The sequence below is a fragment of the Rhinolophus ferrumequinum genome, chromosome 20 (assembly GCF_004115265.2).
Source record: "Rhinolophus ferrumequinum isolate MPI-CBG mRhiFer1 chromosome 20, mRhiFer1_v1.p, whole genome shotgun sequence".
NCBI classification, from domain to species: Eukaryota; Metazoa; Chordata; class Mammalia; order Chiroptera; family Rhinolophidae; genus Rhinolophus; species Rhinolophus ferrumequinum.
The window spans coordinates 52249112-52269109 of record NC_046303.1 but is presented as its reverse complement, the minus strand read 5'-3'; the positions used below and the strand labels follow the sequence as shown (position 1 = coordinate 52269109).

General features: G+C 39.6%; 1 protein-coding gene across 1 annotated transcript in view; it reads left to right on the top strand.

Moving 5' to 3' along the window:
• AMPH (amphiphysin) overlaps positions 1 to 19998 on the top strand; it is a 222052-nt gene that overhangs the window by 158089 nt on the left and 43965 nt on the right. Inside the window, exons 8-12 of the mRNA XM_033088761.1 lie at positions 6367 to 6442; positions 7159 to 7241; positions 9525 to 9663; positions 10964 to 11092; positions 17359 to 17475. Coding sequence (XP_032944652.1) covers positions 6367 to 6442; positions 7159 to 7241; positions 9525 to 9663; positions 10964 to 11092; positions 17359 to 17475 — 544 coding nt within the window. The remainder of the gene's footprint in view (positions 1 to 6366; positions 6443 to 7158; positions 7242 to 9524; positions 9664 to 10963; positions 11093 to 17358; positions 17476 to 19998) is intronic.

The following is a 19998-nucleotide window of genomic DNA, read 5'->3' as shown; positions in this document are numbered from 1 at the left end:
AGTTGTTCTATTCACTATTGAAAGTGAGATACTGAAGTCATCAGCTTTTATTGGTGAATAGTGTATATTTCTTCAATTCTGTCAGCTTTTGCTTCATATATTTTGGGACTCTTGTTATGTGTATATATGTTTATATTCGGTGTATCTCCTTGATAGATTAACCATTTTATCTTTATAAAATGTCCTTCTTTGTCTCCAGTAACAAATTTTGTTTATTTTGTCTGGTATTACTATAGCCACTCCAGCTCTCTTTTGGTTATCACTTGCATGAATGAATTTCTTTTACTTTCAACTTATTTGTGTGTTTGAATCTAAAGTGTGTCTCTTATAGACAGCATATAGCTGGATTGTGTGTGTGAGTGTGTGTGTTTTATCTATTCTGCCAACCTTTGCCTTTTGATTTGCGTGCTTAGCTCATTAGTTTAATTACCGATAAACCATTTCACTAATTGTTTCTGGTATGTCTTATGTCTTTTTTGTTCCTCTATTCTTCCATTATTGTCATGTGTGGAAAATTGCTTCAAAATTTTGGATGCATAAAGGGAGAAGAGAAATGAAGCACTACCTAAAGGGGGATGTAAGTTCAAAAGAGGAAATACGAGGGTATGTTCTAACGGAGTTTACGATTCATAAGAGATGATAGATATCAAAGAAGGAAGGGTTCCAAGGAGAATGTTTGGGCTAAATCTTTTGAAATGATTACTGTCACAATTTAGTGAAAAGGATTACCTAGGCTGAGGTAAAGCATGAATAAAGGCATGAAGATTGAAGCAGATATGTGAGCTCATGGAAATTTATTTAGTTTACTGTAGCTGGATGTCAGAGTGGAAGTGTCCAAAAAGAGGTTGTGGTGATAAAACAGGAGAGAGGCAGTTGTCAGATCCATTTACAGTTCTTTCAGGAAGTATCAATTGACCGCCCACTATTTACCAAGTACTTTTTTAGGTACTGAAGATCCTGTACGAAAGGTGTTTGTTTTCTTGGAGCTTATATTGAAGTATAGAGAAAGGCAATTACCAAGAAAATAATTAGGAATAAAATGTTACACAAAAGGTTCAGTGCAGAAAACAAAACAAGATAATTAAATAGAGAGTGACAGGGGACAGGATAACTATTACAGACTGGCCAGTGAGGGAAGGGTTCTCTCAGGGTGATAGGCAATATATAAAGAAAAGGAACTGTGGGGGCGGGGAAAAACTGAGTTCCACTTTGTATATGTTGTATTTGAAGAATCACTGGAAGTCCCAAAGGATCTATCTATTGAGCTAACTAGGTCTAGAGCTCAGAAAGAGTTTTGGGAGTCATTATTATGTGGGTAGTGGTTGACACCATGAGCGTTGATGAGGTGTAGGTAGTGAGAGATGAGATGGCTAAATGAGGGCCAAAGACAAAACCTTTGGGAGCACCAATATTTAAGGACTGTGCAGAAGAAGAGGAGCCTGCAGAAACGCCTGAGAAGAAATAATCAGAGATGTAGAAGGAGACGTGGAAGGGACCCAGAAGAGCAGTATCTCAAAAAGCCAAGAATGGAGAGAATTTTCCAGTGTAGTGCCAGGAGCGTTATTTACAATAGAGAAATCAAGTAGACAAGGGCGAAGCATGTATTGCCTTTGCTGAACTTCCAGAGGAGTTCCAATCGGCGGTGGCGTCAGAGTCTGATTACTCGTGTTGGAGACTCAATGGGAGGTGAGGGAGCAAAAACAGTGGGTGTCGTCTGTTATTTTGAGGCTCTACTATGATGGGCATGAGGAATCGTAGCAGATATAGGGGGATGACGAGACAAGGGAAGCCTTTTAAAATAACTTTTGTCATTTTGAGAAGATGGCAGTCGCGAAGGTGGGATGATTTAGGACTGAGTACATGTGGGGTAAGTAAGGGGTGAAAGTGTCGACAGAGGTGTTGAGGGCTGTGTCACAGTGCTTGGTAGAGGGAGCAAGATGTCCAGCCAGAGAGGACAATAGCCTGGGAGAAAAGAGGCAGTTATCTCAGAGAGATTTTTAAAAAGTTGGATTCTCTACAATTTAAAAAAGTGCTCAGAGTGGGGGACTGAGGGAGGGATAGTGGAGGGATTAGATGTGAACTCCCCCACAAATGAAAATGAAATAATTTTTAAAAAGCAAACAAGTGGTATGATTTCCACTCTTCTTTCCAGAAAAGCTAGGGTCCTTCTTGAAAGCCAATGTCAACCTATATATTAATATTAGTAAAACAAAATTACTTTCTCATTTCTGCCCCCCCAAATATATTCTTCAGTAAAAAGTAAATAAAACTAGTCCTAAGCGACCAGCATTAGAGGCAGTCGGATGCGCAGGTCCACTTGCTTAGCGTTGGGTTCTAATGCAGTAGAATCAGTCACAGTGCTGGGCATGTTGAATGCAAATGTATCACCCCCACCGGCACCCCCCAAAATGTCAGCGGCTGGAATCAAAGTGAATGAAGCATGAGTGCAGGATCTCCAGGCCTAGGAAATTCGGTTAGTGGGTGGGCCACTAAGTTTTCTCTTTTCAAAGGTGCGGCAATTGTGATTGATGGCAAGATCCAGGATATGCATGAGTAAGTCATTGCAGAATGTGTACAGATAGGGATACTGGGGTCAGGGAGGTCAGGGAGTAGGAGTTTGTTATTTGGTTGCATAGTCAGATGAATCTCTGTGTTAGTGTTAAGATTTGGTGAAGGAGAGAGAGGGAAACCATTAGGCATATGCCATTGCGGATAGTGAATGGGGTTGAGTAAGGAGGAGGGTTCCGGGTGGCAGGGAGGTTGATAAATGAGCTGTGAACAGGTTGAATGTGGATGCATAAATCTCAGAGGCATGTAAATGAGCTCAGAGGATCAGGCGAAAGCTGGAAGAAAACTCTTCTTTCTCCCACTCCATCCCATGGTGAGTGAGGGGTGGCAGGGGACTACACTTCCTCCACTGTTGAGGGCCCAGGGGGAAGCAGGGAGCACCCCCAAGGAGAGTCAGGTTTCCTTATGGCAGTGCAGAGGGAGGGTGTCCTGGCCTGAGAGCTGTGATTGTGTTAAGCTCAGCTGTTAATCTTTTCTACTGTTTCCGAGAACAAAGAAACCTCTTAATAAAGAAATTTAGTTGGTGTTGACAACCAACCAGAAGGGACCTGAAGATGCCTCAAAGAAGTCCTTTAGGGAGATGCTAAAATCTCAGAGTCCCTTGTTGATGAAAAACTTGTGAAGTGAAACCTCCCAAGCAGATAATATAAGAATTCAGAGTCTGGGACTCTGTGGATGTGTATTTCACTGCTGGTGACACTAGTTTTTCACAAGCTAAGTTTACAGTCAGAACATGCCCTTCTAGTGCAGTGAGTGCCACACTTGTTCATTCATTGGCATGGTCATTTGTTCGTTTGTTCATTCATTCATTTGTTCATTCGTTTGTTTGTTCACTCATGGAATATTTACTGCAGGCCTGCTCTGTGCCAGCTGCTGTAGTAGGTGCTGGGCCTTTTATAGTGAGGCAATCCCTTCTTGGAAGGAGTCTCTCATTTCATAAATTGGAGAATATCACTGAATGATAAGTTGCATCAAAAATGTTGAACACTTTTTTCTAAATTAAATTCTCCTAGTTTATTTATTTCTATAAAGAAACTATCAAAATATTAGAAAATTATAAATGTTTGTTTAGTCATTCTAAACAAGGTATTTCTTTCTAGACTGCCCCAGTTATTTTTCTAAATAATAATTGATATAAACAAGTTGATATATATGCTGTAGATCACAAAACAAAATTTAAAGATAGAAGAATGGAAATTCTTGTTTTTGCTAAATGTATCCAAGGTTCAATATGTTTAATATAAAATCCCTTAGAAATAAATAAGAATGAAACAAGCACTAAGAAATAAGCAAAAAAAAAAAAAAAAAAAAAAAAAAGTAGATTACTCACAAAAGGAGAAATGCAAATGGGCAATAAATAAATGAACAAACAAGTGTTAACTTTCATTAAAGGAATATAAATTTAAAAGTTGGTGAGATGCTGATTCTTGCCCATCAAATTTACGATGGTTTTGTATACCATCAAATTCAAAGTCGAGGCACTATGGAGGCTGAGCCCTGGAGGGAGCAGTGTGGTCGTGAGCATCAAAGCCTTCTGTTGTGTGTGCCTTTCACACAGCATTTACATTCAAGAAAGTTATTTTAAAAATAAAGCTGTGCACAGTTTTCATTCATAGATCTTCTTTAGGGTTTGGTTATCATAGTGAAAAATGAATGAAAATAAAACAGTACTCACTAATCAATTTCAACTACTCTTCCCCCATCCGCACTCTCCTTCTGTTTAAATCTGACCTGTTCTTCAGGGCAACCTAAGTTTGTCCTCTCAAACAGATGTTTGCAGCTGGCACAGGGCTCGTTACTTCAGCTCTCAGCTCCTTTGGCTCTCTTCATCCGATATATTCATTTTGGATATTTAGTCATGTATGGTCTTTTGTGATAACTTGAACATTTATATGCTATCTTGAAATCTGCTTCTCTCTCCTAACCAATGTGAATGGGACTAATCAGCCTCCACTAACGGGATTGTTGGTTCCTGGAGCCACCTTAGCCCACCACTCGGCATGCATCCAGAGTTGGATAGGCCCTTTGTTGAGTAATTGAATAAGGAAAGTTCTAAGAAATTACTGTCCAGGGTCCTAGAAAAGGGGTCCTGGGCTGCCACTTTAAGTGCCCAGGAAACTCTGCAAACAATGTAACGAGTTGGGTCCCTCTGCACAGGGTTGTCCAGGCATCTGCAGTCTGTCCTCTCCCATCCAACTGCTGCCTTCATTTTCTCAAATGCAGGTCCAGGCCCTCTCTTTTCCCTTATTTCAAACATGGTGGGGGCTACAAATAAACACTGTACTTCGTGGTCTGTTCCAGAGCACTGGTCTATATCACCAGGCTCTCATCTTCCAGGCTTCTGGTCTGACCGGGAATAGTACTTATATTTCCCAAACACACTGTGCCAGGATTTTCTTTATGAATATATGTTTATGTATATGTATATTTATGTGTAAGTTTGTGTGTGTGTGTGTGTGTGTGTGTGGTGTGTGTGTATATGTTCACAAAAATACACAAACATCTAGATGGTATATAGATGTATATAATCTAAATCAATTAAAGAAAAAATATGTGGAATGAGGGACACGTGATCGCTGTAGATATAGAACAGTGAAACATTTGTCTTTCTCTGGCTTATCTCACTTAGCATAATGTCCTCAAGCTCCATCCATCTTGTTGCAAATGGCAGGATTTCCTTTTTTCTTACGGATGAATAATCTGTACACACACACACACACACACACACACACTATTCTATCTCCCTGTCTGTCTATCACATCTTCTTTATCCATTCATCCATTGATGGAGATGAATACTTGGGTTCTTGCCATAACTTGACTATTGTGAACGATGCTGCAATGAACATAGGGGTGTATATATCTCTTCGAGATCCTGGGTTGCTGGGTCATAAGATAGTTCTATTTTTAATTTTTTGAGGAACCTCCATACTGTTTTCCACAGTGGCTGCACCAATTTACAATCTCACCAAAAGTGCATGAGGGTTCCCTTTTCTCCACATCCTCAACAACACTTATTATTTCTTGTCTTTTTGATAATGGCCATTCTGATAGGTGTGAGGTGATACTGTGTGGTATCACTTATATGTGAAATCTCAAAAAAAATAAAAGGCAAACTCATGGAAACAGAAAGTAGAAAAGTGATTGCCAGAGGCTGGAGGTGAGAGAAACAGGGAGAGGTGGGTAAAAGGGTACCAACTTTCAGCTATAAGATGAATAAAGTTTAAGGGTCTAATGTAAAAGGGGTGACTATAGTTGATTACATTGTGTTATATAATTGCAATTTTCTAAAAATCTAAAACTTAAAAGTTTTCACCAAAATAATAATAATAATAATAATAATAATAATAATAACAACAACAACAACAACAACAACAAAAATAATAATAAATGTGAGGTGATGGAGGTGTTAATTAACCGGACGAGGGAATCCTTTCACAATGTATATGTATATCAAGTCCCCATGATGTACATTTTAAATATCTGAGTGATTTTATTTGTCAGATATATCTCAGTAAAGCTGAAAAATAAAAGATGAAGGAACTCCAAATAAACTAGTCTTATAAAGTAAAAAAAAAAAGATTGAGTGGAACATGGTAGAAAACAAGTGTAGAAAAAGCAAGTCTTACTGGTGAATGGATTTATCACTCAACTATTCTTTCATCTCTGGATCTATTTAACCCAATGTTACTCAAAATTACATAAATGAAACCTGTTTTTAATATATTTAATTGCCATTAAAAATACAGTTTTGCTAACTGGACTTCTATTCTTTCCTGTTTGTATCTCCACATGATAGACGAGTTGGATTTTATGTCAATACTTTCAAAAATGTCTCTAGCCTTGAGGCCAAATTTCATAAGGAAATTGCAGTGGTGAGTAATGATGATTATTTTTACTTATGGAATATAAAGTGAATAAACATCTGTTCTGGAAGCAAATGAAATGGCATAGCCTTATGCAAAGAATTCGCTCACTTACATGTTTTTTATAATAGTGTATACTTACTCTCAGTAATATTTCTACAATTTGTTGTGACCACATAGTTCTCTATATCTTGCAAAGATTTTAGTTTTTAGGTTTACAAAAATGCTGTCATGAATCATTGGCAGCTTTTAGTTTTCATCTGAAATCATTTTTTTCATTGTCACAGTCTCACAGTTTTTTTCTTTTTTTTAGTCAGTTTTTAAAGTTAGAATTTCAAGTGGCACTTTAGGTTGAGGAAAAATTGGTCTCCAAATATTCAGATAATCAACAACTGTGTTGTCAATAAACAGCTGTGTGGTATTTTCTTAGTGTAGCAGGGTGGTTGGATAACTTTATCTCTGGTAGAATCAAGGTAAGCAATAGTTTTTTGTTTTCTGCTCTGTACTCTGGTTAATAAATGTATTGTACACTTTTTTACTTTATTTGTGTTTGTGGCTGTTCAGTTTTGACATGAATTTTAAATTGGACCATATGCAGAGACCATCCATACTATTATAAGATTCTTAGCTTTTCAATAAGCAGTTCCCTGGGAGTCGGGGACAATAACCTGCATAAGCACCAGAATGACTTGCAGCTAATAGACAAGTTGCCTCTGTCCCATTAGCTTTGCCACAAATTGTATGAAGTGATGACGAAACTGGGCGACCAGCACGCTGACAAGGCCTTCACCATTCAAGGAGCTCCCAGGTAGGGCCATGTTCATCAGAGCCAAGTTCATGACTGTTCACCTTTGATGCAGTGCTTGTGGCAATTTGTGAAGTCTGTACCAGTCTGTAGTATTTTACTCTTCCTATAAAAATCTGAAACGAAGGAGCATTTCCATGTAGAGGCTGACACCAGCCTTAGTTCTGTCCGTTTACATTTATCTTTCTATGGATTTACCCACCATGGGCTTTTGTCATTGTCACAATAGAATTAACTGTCTGCCTATCTGCTTTCCATGGGACCTAAGAGCAATCGTATACATTTTTAACATGTAATTTCTAGTTGTGCACTTGTTACTTTCTTTGGAAAAGAAAGGAATTCCCCAAACTCACAACAGTTAGTCCTGATACTGATCATTGGTGATGACGTTTTTAATGAATCCGTTTTGGGGAAAGGAAAGAGGAAGTCGACATTGCTCTCATCTTATCTCCTAAGTTCACCTCACAAACACTGTGTAGTTTTGCTTGTATTGCCTGTGGGTAGTTGAGTTTGCCAGCCAGTTACACTGAAGGCCCCGTGATCTGTAGGTGAATCGTCTGCGTTACCATGATTTGGCTGCACACCTGCTTTCTCCTGTGATTTTGGAGTCCCTCTTCCTCCCGCCTTCTCAGGCATTATGTATGCAGGTTAGGGAGCCTTGGGCTGGAAGTCCAAAGACCCAGCTTTCAGTTTTGTGACTCTGCAGTTAACGTGCTTTGCCTTTCTTGAGTAAGTCCAGCAGCCTCTCTGGTTAAAGATCTCATTTTCTTTAATCAATAAAAAGAAAGAAATACAAAAGATGCTATCGAACTAAATGACTTTAAAGTAATATGCAGTCATGACAGTCTGTATTTGCAAGTTTAACATTAGTGTATACACTCATACACACACATTTACAAAAATACGTGCACTCCTACACATGCGCCAGCATCTCCCTACGTCAGTGCGTGGATCTCCCTGGAGGGAGCTAAGATTGTTATCCTTTGCTCTTTGGATTAACTGTGTTCACAGTCTTCTATGTCTGCAGTACTAAGTGAGCACTGAGGGCATCTTTTCATTCTAAGGGAAGGAACGTTGCCTAAAAGAATACATGGAAAGGGTAGAGCTACTCTGTCCAATACAGCTAGGAATGAAGAAAGAATTATAATGTCATAATAAGTTTGGGTGTTTTAGAAATGAAATACATAAAAAAAAAATTCAGGCTTGCTCTCTTACAGAGGGGTGAAAGGGACAAATGAATCTGTGTAGAATCAGATACAATGAAGAGGGTGGGGCCACGGTCACTTAACAAATGGTCCTTTCATTTTCTTCCCCAATGTTCCTCCTCAGAAGGAGGTGGTGAGTGAGCTTTGTAGGACCTGTCCCTATAAGCGTACATGGGGCTGTGCTTCCGGCAGAGGCCACGGTCGCAGGCACAGAGCCCAGTCACAGGGTGTGTCTGTGTTTTCTCTACAGGACCCATTCCTTTGTGCAGACCATGCTGCTGTGTACATGCTCATTTATTTGGGGTGCAGATCCTGTTCTCTCAATCTGTAGCCCTTTGAAACTCTTAGAGAGCAGGATGTGTCCCGAGTGCCTTCTTAATCATCGCATTTGGGCTGGTCACAAGCATTTGGCCCTGGCCCTGTCAGGGATGTGGTGTGTTCTCAGTAACTATTTCTGACTCTCGTCCCTCATGTAATTTGTTTGCATATTTCAAGGTACTTGAGTTGAATCATTGTTCTATGCGGTATAGAAAGAGAAACAGTTAATGAATTAATTTTTAAATGTTATCTAAAAGGATTCCTACAAAATCTTAATTAACATTATCCTAACGGATGCCTTTTGACATGAAATTTATAATTTTCTGGGTAGGTTTTTCTATAGATTGTGACAGAATAAGATTTCCCTGTAAATCAAAAGTGAAATTAGTTCATTTAATTCAGCTTGTGTTTGGAAGAGTCGCGCAGAGCCTGTTTGGCACAGTGGAAAGAAGAGAGGGTTGCTTTACTAAGGCCTGAATTCAGACCCAGCAAATCATGAAGTCAGTTTAGGGATTTCTAACCCTTCTGCAATCCTATTGTGACAATTACAGATAATATATGAACAGGGTCTGGCACACAGTGGTCAGTCAATAAATGGTACTAATTACCACATCACTGTTAATAACCAGAATTAACGTGGAAGTGGGTGTAGATAACAGACAGCACCTGTTAGGCTTCAGGATGTCTCTGGGATGGAGGACACCTGATAAGTAAGTACTGCCCCTTAGAAAGCCCCTTTCTTAAATCTCATGTGTTCATCTAGTGATTCGGGTCCTCTCCGCATCGCAAAGACACCGTCACCGCCGGAGGAGGCGTCCCCCATCCCAAGCCCCACAGCCAGTCCCAATCATACGCTGGCGCCTGCTTCTCCCGCACCAGTGCGGCCACGGTCACCTTCGCAGGTAGGAAGAGATCACCTACATTGGGGCGACTGGAAGAACAGGTGGTGAGATGACCCCACCATGAGAGTCCCACAGTGCTGAGCATTGAGAGGAGTTCCGGTTGGGGAGACTGAGGTGTGAAGCTTTAGGCCTTGTGATTGTAACTAAGGAATTAAGTCATTCTGTTACTTGGATTTTTATTTCCTCACACACCCTATGCTTGAGTGAGACTTTGTTCCACAACCTCAGCTTCCTCAGGCTCGCCCACTCTCCTCCCCTCCTTTCCTTCAAGGCTCCATTTAATCCTACCTTCTCCACGAAACTTCCCTCCTGTAGCACTTTAAGTGACACTTGAGGCAAGTATGGCCAAGAAAAGCCGTTACGTGTTACTCAATTTTACATTTTTTTTTGTTATCACCTGTCCTATATCACACATAAATAGACAGACACTCAACAAAAGTGTAGGAAACAAATGAAAGGAGCAGTAAGGGCCAGGGAAAGGTAAATATAGAGAGGAATTTCCACCGTAATCTTCCCAACTTTGGGTGAAAATAAAGTTTCTGCAAGAAACCTGGAGGTCCGGTTCTGTCCAAGCTTCCATGCGTGTGGCTGAACCTAACGGCAGTCAGAGGAAGATACGTGTAACAGACAGACCCTTAAAGTTCTTTCTTTTGAAAATACTGGGGTGGAAAATGAAATGTATGCTGTCTATAGGTGGTCTCACTGATTCCAGTGGAAAGCTTGCTTGATGTTATTTTTATTTTTTTTTTGGCAGAGCCTGCCCTCTTTTTTAAAAAAAATTATTTTCTTTAATTAAATTTATTAGAATTGCAATGGTTAGTAAAGTTACATAGGGGTTCCAGTAGATATTTCTGTAATACATCATCTGTATCTTGTACTGTGTGCTCACGGCCATACCACCCTGAACGTGCCCGATCTTATCTGATGTTAATTTTAAAATTCTGATTTATTGCTGAAGTGAGAAATCATTTTCAGTTTGCTTCACAGAAGGTACTGCCTCAGTTTAACTTTTGAGGCACAGGCACCTGGCCCCACGACCCTGTGTGTAGCCCTTCTGTTGAGATGAATGGACGCTCAGAGTCTGAATTTTTCTCATTGGACCAGTGCCTGTCAGTGCTCAGAGCCACCCAGCAGACGGCATTCTTGACCTGAATCACTGGGCTTATTTCTATATACACACAGGAATTTTGGTCAGTGTTCAGTGTGTCATCCCAGCTTTGTTCACGTGACATTTCTGCATGTCTCTCATGTCATCTTTTGTTGAATTAACTACTGTTTGTTTGTGTTTAATGCTTTGTAGACAAGGAAAGGGCCCCCTGTCCCACCTCTGCCTAAAGTCACCCCAACAAAGGAACTGCAGCAGGAGAACATCATCAGTTTCTTTGAGGACAACTTTGTTCCAGAAATCAACGTGACGACTCCTTCCCAGGTGAGTGCCTCGTACAGAGGTGGGGTTTCCATGAAGTACCATGGCCGAGGGGCTCTCAAGGATCAGCTCAGAAGAAAGGCAGATGATAGAGCCAGCGGTATAATTTTAGTTGTCATTCAGGTTTGCTTGGTATGTCGAAAGCAGTCTTAAATGAAAGTACTCAAGTTATTTTTGAATATTAAGACTAACATACTTATTGAAGAAAATTGGGGAAATACCAAAAAGTATAAAATGAAGAATTTTAATAATTTAAATCATATCGTTCTGACTTAGCCATAAGTGTATTTTGGTTTATTTCTTTCAGTCTTTTTTCCCCTTAGGTACATATCAATTTTGCACCATGAAATTCAGATTGTGTTGTTAAGTATTCCTGACTTTTCTACTTAATCTCACTGAACATTTTTTCATGTCATAATATTATCTTGTCAAAAAAATGTTTATCCATAGTATTTTATCAGATGGATATAGCAACCCCTGATTGTGACCACAGATTGCTTCAACTTTTTGCATTATTTCACCAGCACTTTGGTGAATATCAATATTTATGAATTCATCTTTGCATCTTCTATTATTTCTTTCATATTGCATCCTAGTAGAGCATAAGAAAATGAAATTAAAAGAGGTGAATATTTTTAAGTCTTTGGCCCTTCAGCAGGGGTAAATGTGTTCATTTACATGATTTGGCAAAAGGAAACGTCAGCATTCTCCCTGCTTTCAAAGACACCTGGGTGCAGTTACCTTTGGTGGGCTACAGACATGTCCCTGCGAGCAGCTTGGTTGTCCCACTGCCTAGCGAATGGTTTTGACTTCCAGAGCTGATCCTCATGCCATCGAAGCCAGCTCTATTTAAAGAGTGAAAGTCCCCAGAGAAGTCATGCCAATATCATTTCCTCGCAGTGTTCTGAGGGTCAGAAATAATATTTACAATTTGCAAGGGGTGCAAACGCAATACTGTAATTACTGAGGACATCAATAATCACACTGTGTACAACATCCCAATTACAGCCAAAAATAATGGACTGATACCAGAAGACTCATAAAATAAAAACGCAGAAGCAGTGTGTGGCAGATCATGATTTGTCATCCTATTCGAGGCCATTTATCAGTAGAGCCAATGCTTTTGGCTAATTGTTTTCCTTCTTCTGTCGTTCATATGGATGCTGGACTTGGTAAGCTATCTAGGGCTTGAAATGTGATTTAGCAGCTCCTTCGAGGAGGGGGATTTGCATGTTTGTCAGTGCGCCAACAAATGATGCCTGTGGATTTGCAGATGCCGCCAGGAACAACTGTCTCCAGCCAAATGATTATGTAGCATCCACCGCTGCCCTGGCAGCAAACTTGAGCAGCTTTCATTTTCAAGTTGTTCTGTCCCTTTGTGTTTGTTAACAGCTCGGCTTCCTTCTCCCTTTCTCTCTATCAGTTTTCAATCGTGAGTGTTTTAGGGGGATAATTCCTTACTCTCAAGTTGCTTTCTCTTGGACTCTTCAAGATCCTCCTTCCAATTCTATCGCAAATAGAGAAAATATGGTCACCTAGACACCAAGTGTGCTTAGCTGAGGACGTCTCCATTTAGCAGTTGAAGCAACTGAAGTAGAGAAAACACGGCTTGTAGACTAGTTGTGAAATAACGATGGCATTCAAGAATGTTCTTTCTTTAAGATGTGTTTTTATTTGCAATTTGCTGGCTCATAGATAAGGGTCCTTCATGGTGAGGCGAAAAAAGTGTCAGAGCACTTTTTGAAATTACAAATGCTGGAAGAGGCTCCCAAGTACTTCGAAGAGCATTAACTTTTGCTGGTCTTATTGAGTGAGCGTGATGGGAAAAGGCAAGAGTTGGGGGTGAGGGAGAGGAAGCACCTTTCAGAACAGCACCGTCTCTAGCTACTGCCTCTGCAGTGACACAGTTAGAGCCACTCACCCTAACTTAGCTGGTCTTTGTGCACGACTGCAAAGCTGTTGGGAGTGAGGGAAAAGCACCTTTTATAACTTACTGGCTGTGTGTCACGTCCATCAGCCTGCCTGGCAATTTTGCAAGAACCACCCACCATAGACATTATGGGGGTGCATTTTGGGGGTTCAGCCTTATTTACATAGTTTTCTCTGAATCTGGGGAGGAGGCAGAAAAGAGTTTCTGTCATTTTTCCCGAATCTGAGAAGCAACATAACATGGCTCTAGCAGGCGGACGAGTGGACGACTTGAAGTGTTTCCATTGACTCAGTGGTTGTTAGTCGCAGGTCACAAAGTCAAGAGAGGGAGTGAAGCAAAGATTTATATCTCAGTCTACTTTTTAGCTTATCAAATGATACAACTATTATGCAAACAGCACGTAGGTTTCTCAAAGGTTAAAAATAGAATTACCATATCATCTAGCAATCCCATTTCTGAGTTAATATCCAAAGGATATGAAATCAGTATCTTGAAGAGATACATGCACTCCCATGTTCATTGCAGCATTATTCACAATAGCCAAATTATGGAAACAACCTAAGTGTCTGTCACATAACTAGATAAAGAAAATGTGATATATATACACAATGGAAATTATCCAGCCTTAAAAAAAGAAGTAAATTCTGCCATCTGCCAACAACATAGATCAGTCTGGAGGACATTGGTGTCTGTTAAAAATCTTTCTTCATTTATTTGTTTGTTTATTTATTTGGTTGAGTTTTGAGAGTTCTTTATATATTCTGGATACAAGTCTTTTACCATATATATGTATATGATTTGCAATGTTTACTCTCAGTATGTGTCTTGACTTGCCATTTTCTTAGTACTTTTTGAAGAGTAGAAGTTTTTTTATTTTAATACAAAGTCCAAGTCTTTCCTTCTGGTTTTTATGTTATTTTTGTAAAGGATTTTACTTTTATGTATAGCATAAACTTCACATTACTTTATCTTTTTTGATTAAGCAGTCAATTGTCTTTTAAGGAGATTTAAGTAATAAGAAAAGTCATGTATACTTACTTATGACATTACCATTTTGGGTGCTTTTCATTCCTTTGTGTAGATCCATATTTCCATCTGGTATCATTTCTTTTACCTGAAAAAAAAAAAGTCTTTGCATAATAGTTGCAGTGCTAATCTTATGGTAATGAATTATTTCTGCTTTTGCATGTCTGAAAAAAAATCTTTATCCCATTTTTGTTTTTTTTTAAATATTTTCAAGAGGCACAAAATTCTAGGTTGACAGTTTCTTCAAATATATTGCTCCACCATCTTTTTGCTTGCATTATTTATGGTAATAAATCTGCTGTTATTCTTATGTTGCTTCTCTGTAAGTGATGTCTTTTTGTCTCTGACCACTTTTAAGAACTTCTCTTTAACACTGGTTTTCAGAAACTTAGTTACAGTGAGTCCAGGCATGCTCTATGTGCCTCCCATCCTCCTTGCCCAGTAGCTACCCAAAGCTTGTGCTTTTCACGATGAATGGCCGGAATATAGAAAAAGAAAGTCAATCATGCAAGCACATTTCAAGCCTTTGCTTGTATTATGTCCGCTAACATCCATTGGCCAAAGCGTGACATATGGTGACCCCCAAGTCAAAGGATAAGGAAGTAAACTCCATCTGTCATGAGGCCATAGCAAGGAGTGAAGCTTATGCTAGAGTTGTACACCTATACTGGAAGAAGTCCAGTACCTTAATTATAATCTGAGATGTCCCTAGTAGAAGACACTTCATGAAATAATAGCAAGAAGATTGTTATAATTGGCAATATTTGTCCATTGGACATTTTCCCCCACTATGGTTTCCATATCTAGTCTCTTTTTTAGGAGCACATCCCAGGTCACCTCTTCCAGACTTTTGATGATAAAACAAAAGCTTAAGAATGTTGAGACCACATCTGATCTACCCTGACGGTGATGTAGGTATAAGGAATGAGAAAAGATTTGTTTTCTTTTGTTGTGTAAAGGTAATTCCATGTCACTGTGCTTCGTCATATAATGAGAGATTTCTGAGTGCTTCTCTGCCCTTTCATAGAACACTCCATAAACTGACAACCCCTTTGTGCTCTTTGTGTACTTCTATCAAATACTCTTTGATATGAGTGCCTTAAGGGACAATTCTCAAGATTAAGGGAACAAAACCCAATAGACATTGAGCCTGAAGGAGCCAGCTACACATTTTGAAGACAGTGAAACTGGTATTATGGATATTTGATGATGGTAATTTTATGCAGATATACATAATTGCTACTAATAATTAACAACATTAGCTTCCATTTCCATTTTGAGTATCTCCTATATATTATGTACAATGCATTGATTATCTTTATTACTCATGCAAATCTTACTGGGTATTATTATTCTCATTGTATGCATGAAGAAATGGAGGCTCAATGAAGATGAATTAATTGCCCAGAGAGAGACAACTAGCTATTGGCAAAATTGGGGTGCACACTCAAATTTATCTCAAAGTCTCAGTAAGCCCATTATAGTCTAATGCCGCTTTTCCTCCATGATCTCTAACTTTCCATTTGAGTTTCCTTCAAGGATCCATTAGGCTCATAAGAGACTAATGGACATATTTGTACAGCCTACATTTTTTACAGAGGACTTGCAGAGCATGGAGAATTCCTCAGCAGGTCCTCAGGGCCCATGTTTGAGAGATGTGGGACCGGGTCTTGGCAGCAGCCTGGGAGAGCGTTGGAGTCAGAGTTATTTGACTTCAGCCCTGCCTGCCTGCAGTGGAGCAGAGAGACCCAGGGCAGGAGAGAGTCTCCTTTAGCCCAGCCTCCTCATCCCCACGTGGGGCAATGATGCTATCTGCCCCTCATTTTTGGGAAAGATTAGACAAGGCAGATAAAATGCAGTTAGGAAAATATTAAAGTCATTCTTTAAAGGCAGTGATAGTGTTGTCATTGTTAGTCTGCAACAAAGTGCATTCACAAAGTGCTTAGCGCGTTCTTAGTGTAATACAAGTCTTTTCACAATATTATAAATATGATTTGTACTAATATAAAAATGAGTGAAAAACAAACTTTGAATAGAGGCCAAGGGAATCAGTTAACAGTTTTGTGATTGTAGTTATTAAAGAAAGAGGGATCTCAGAAAAGCGTTATCCTTGTGAGATTTAAAAAGTATATATGAGGAGTAATCATGCTGCAAAACAGATAACTCAAGACCAATATTATGACACATATGCAGATTCCCTTCTACAGTGAGTATGAGTATACTAAAAAAGTATTATCTGTTATGCCCCCAAGCTTTCCATATATTTTCAAGTTTAAAAACTTTAGTTTATGACTAATACTAATTAAGAACGGTTCTTTAAAATCTTTTTCTAAACATGTGTTGTTACATAATACTTCATCCATCATTGTGACCTTTCAGTTTTTAGATAACAGGTCAAAATTGAAGCTTCTATCAAATACCAAATGCACGTAACTTGAATTGTGTGAAAACTGACAACAGTTCTCCTCACTGGGGTATAGTTTTGGGGGACTTTATTTCAGCTTTGGCCTTTACTGCGTGACTTGAGCTTGGGTTAGGCCCAAATTGTTTTTCCTATATCACGGTACCATATTAAATGAACAAATGTTAATGTTTAGATTATAACTTTTTTTGCTATTATCATAGCAGGACTTTCATTCTATGTCTTATTTGACTAACTTTCTTTCTAATCCAAGAATATTATTGGAGTAGGAGCTCATTTTGTAGTGAAAGTTGGGGGACATGGTTCTCTTTCTCTCCCTCCCGCATGCACACAGTTGAGACAAACAGTTGTGGATGAAGAATGGATTATATAATAACGAAATCCAGGGACAGGGTACCTCTGAGAGGATGAGGCGGTGGGATGTGGTCACATCCCACAGTAGACACTGATGCCTTATTTTTAGATTTAGATTCACAGGGGACATAAGAGCAGTGGGTCACTATAATGGGTCAAAGCCTTGGCCCATTGTATCCATCTGGTCATCTGTAATCCTTGATCTGAGATTTCTGAAATAGCAGAGAAGGAAATTCCTTAGGTCTTGATGGCATCAGGATACATCTCTCAGACATTGTTGGCTGGACTTGAAGCTGGACAAAGGACAGGAACTGAAATCTGGGCCACGTTCCTGGGGGTCTTGGGTTATAGTTGGCCGGAATTAGTGTTTCCCCCTCATCACATTTAGTTAGCAACTCTGGGAACACATGATGAGCCACCGAAATGGTAAGGTATCAAAGCCTGCTTTGTGGATATCGACTGATATTAGAGGATTATGCATGGATTATGTCATGAAGTCTTATCAGATTCAAGATCATACATATTTTGTTTTAACAGAACGAAGTCCCTGAGGTGAAGAAAGAGGAGACGTTGTTGGATCTGGACTTTGACCCTTTCAAGCCTGAGGTAGCCTCTGCAGGTTCTGCTGGAGTGACCCACTCACCCATGTCTCAGGTATCAGGTGGTTTTTATGTTTGAAGATGATATTCATACATGTTAATAAGCTTAGTAAGGCAACAGGTGCATTTTCAGCGACCCCTCTCCCTTTCAAATGACTATCTACTTTTCGTTTTGGTTGACAAATATTTCTTAATGGGAGGGTAGGGTAGAAAGAGGACCTTATCATTATCAATTATTCTAAAGCTCCCCCTACCATTAGCATTCTCTGGCTGTAGTTGGAATAACCATACATTCCAGTTTGCCCAGGAATCATGCATCTAATAGTACTTATTAATAGTACCCCCGTCTTGCACTCAAAAGTATCCAGGTTTAGATAATACATTTTATGGCTTCTCTAAATAAAGCTTTTTCTTTTGGCTTTGGGTTTAATCTCCTTACTGTTTTCTCTACTTTCCTTCCTTATACTTTGCAAATTAACGCATGTTTGAAATAACCATGAGATTATACCCCAAAAGAAATGTTTTTCAGTATTGATAGTTTTGAACTTGATGTTCTCCTCCACCTTGCAGAAACGTCCTCATTTGATCTTGATGACGTCTCGATACAGAGTTAGCTTTACTTATCCAAACGCATCCTTGCTCATCACTCCCTCACTCCCAACATTTTTCCAATTTCAGTAGTTACTGTGATAGCATTCTCCATCAGAGGGATGCTGATGGAGACGCTGTGAGGACCTGTGGTTGAGTCCTGTGCAATATAGTTAACTTACAATTGTCTGTTTTGTGGAAAGAAGTTAACTCAAAATTTGGCTAAACAGAAATCATTTATGTCAGTATTTTTGATGTGGTTGGGGCCTCATCATTTAAATTTGGGCAAATCCTAAGATGCTAGAATATCCTTCAAATTAATTAATGAAGGTTTATTGTAAAACTCGTCTTAGGAATTGAGACCCAGCTCAAATTTCTGGTCTTTAAGCCTTCTTGATACCTTACAGTAAGCCCTGGGGAACAAACAGATCAATATGAACCTCAATAAATAAAGCTTCTCCTTAATTCATGCTTTGTTCCAGATGATTGGTGTTCTGAGGGCCTCCCTGTTGTAATATAGGAACAATAAAAGTCTGAGATGTCAATAAAGCAGAAAATTAAGTAAATCGAACACTAACCTTAAAGGTGTTTTGAAAAAAATGTGGCTTTTAGATGAATGTTTCAGAAACTTCTATTAATTCCCTTTTTGGAGATTCATCATGTGCATTAGAATATTAAAGGCTCCAATAAGTCCTGTGATGTAAAGAAAAACCTGTTTAGATTTAAGTTAGAGTTTCTCAAATTTGTTTGACTACACAAACTGCTTTTAAATGAAACTTTCTTAACATTCATTGGAATATTCTCTAAAACATACTTGGGGAAGTGTTAACGTAGTAGTTGTCAGCAGGTTTGAGGGTTCTGCCTTGGTAGCCAAGAAAAGCAGAAAATGGGTGTACATACCTTTCTGGATACTTCCTTCTCAGCACTGTCACGTAGACAGTCCGCAGAAGTCCAGACTTCCTCCACCTTACTCATTCGTTACTGTAGGGGCAGAAGCCAGTTGCGCAGTGGATGCTGTGGCGACCAGTGGGTGGGACTCCACAGCATTTCTGTCTGCACGTTTGAATCGAGAGAAACCTCTTTTATATCAATTCATGATTAAACTAATCCATAGTTCACGGAACTTTGTGTGGATTTAGGACTGAATCTTTCAGAATTAAAAAGAAAAAGTAACTTTGGTTAAATCTTCAGAAGCCTTAGTTCTGAAGAAAAACATTAATGTAGTTAGGAAAAGCTGCTTGTGCCCCCGTGTTCTTCCTCGGGCCAGGTAACGAACTGCTCTGGCTTCCCAGTGGCCATACTTGAGTCACCGCACTGCAGAGTTGTCCTGCTATCCAACTCTAATCACATCCTCCTCTTTTACTAAGACATCTTAGGCTGAGATAACCAAGAGAACAGAACCATTTGCTTCTGCTGGCCCTCTTTCTCCTGCACTCAGAGCAATCTACCTTACCCATCACCTGATCCTGTGTTTTAAATTGATGTTCTTGCTGCTAGCAGAACACCTCACCTTGTGATCTCTGCAACGTGCACACGAGCTAACACATCCTTTCACAAGCCTGAGGATCGATAAACACGACGTTTTCCATTGCTGTCTTCCATTGGAGAAAATACTGCTGCTGTCTGCATTATGTGGGGGTGTGTAGTAGCTTTTAGGAGCTGTGATTCTTATGGGGCTGTGAAGCAAGAAAACATAAACTGCCTGGATAATCAGAAAATACAGCTTAGATGCGAAGGAGTCCAAGTACAAATAACTGACTTTCAGTGGAACTGTTCTGCTCCCCTTTCTTAGTCATTCTTCGGGTACCTACTAACCCGAGACCAGCCAGGCTGCACAGAGATGTGGGCGGGCGGGGCAGTGCAGTTGGAACAGGTCCAGACCAGCAGCTGGCTTCAGTCAGAACCACAGGGCCCACATTTTGTAGTACAGAATCCACATGAGACATCTATGGGCCCATCTGGAAGCTGTCATATTCTTCAGATGGTGCCA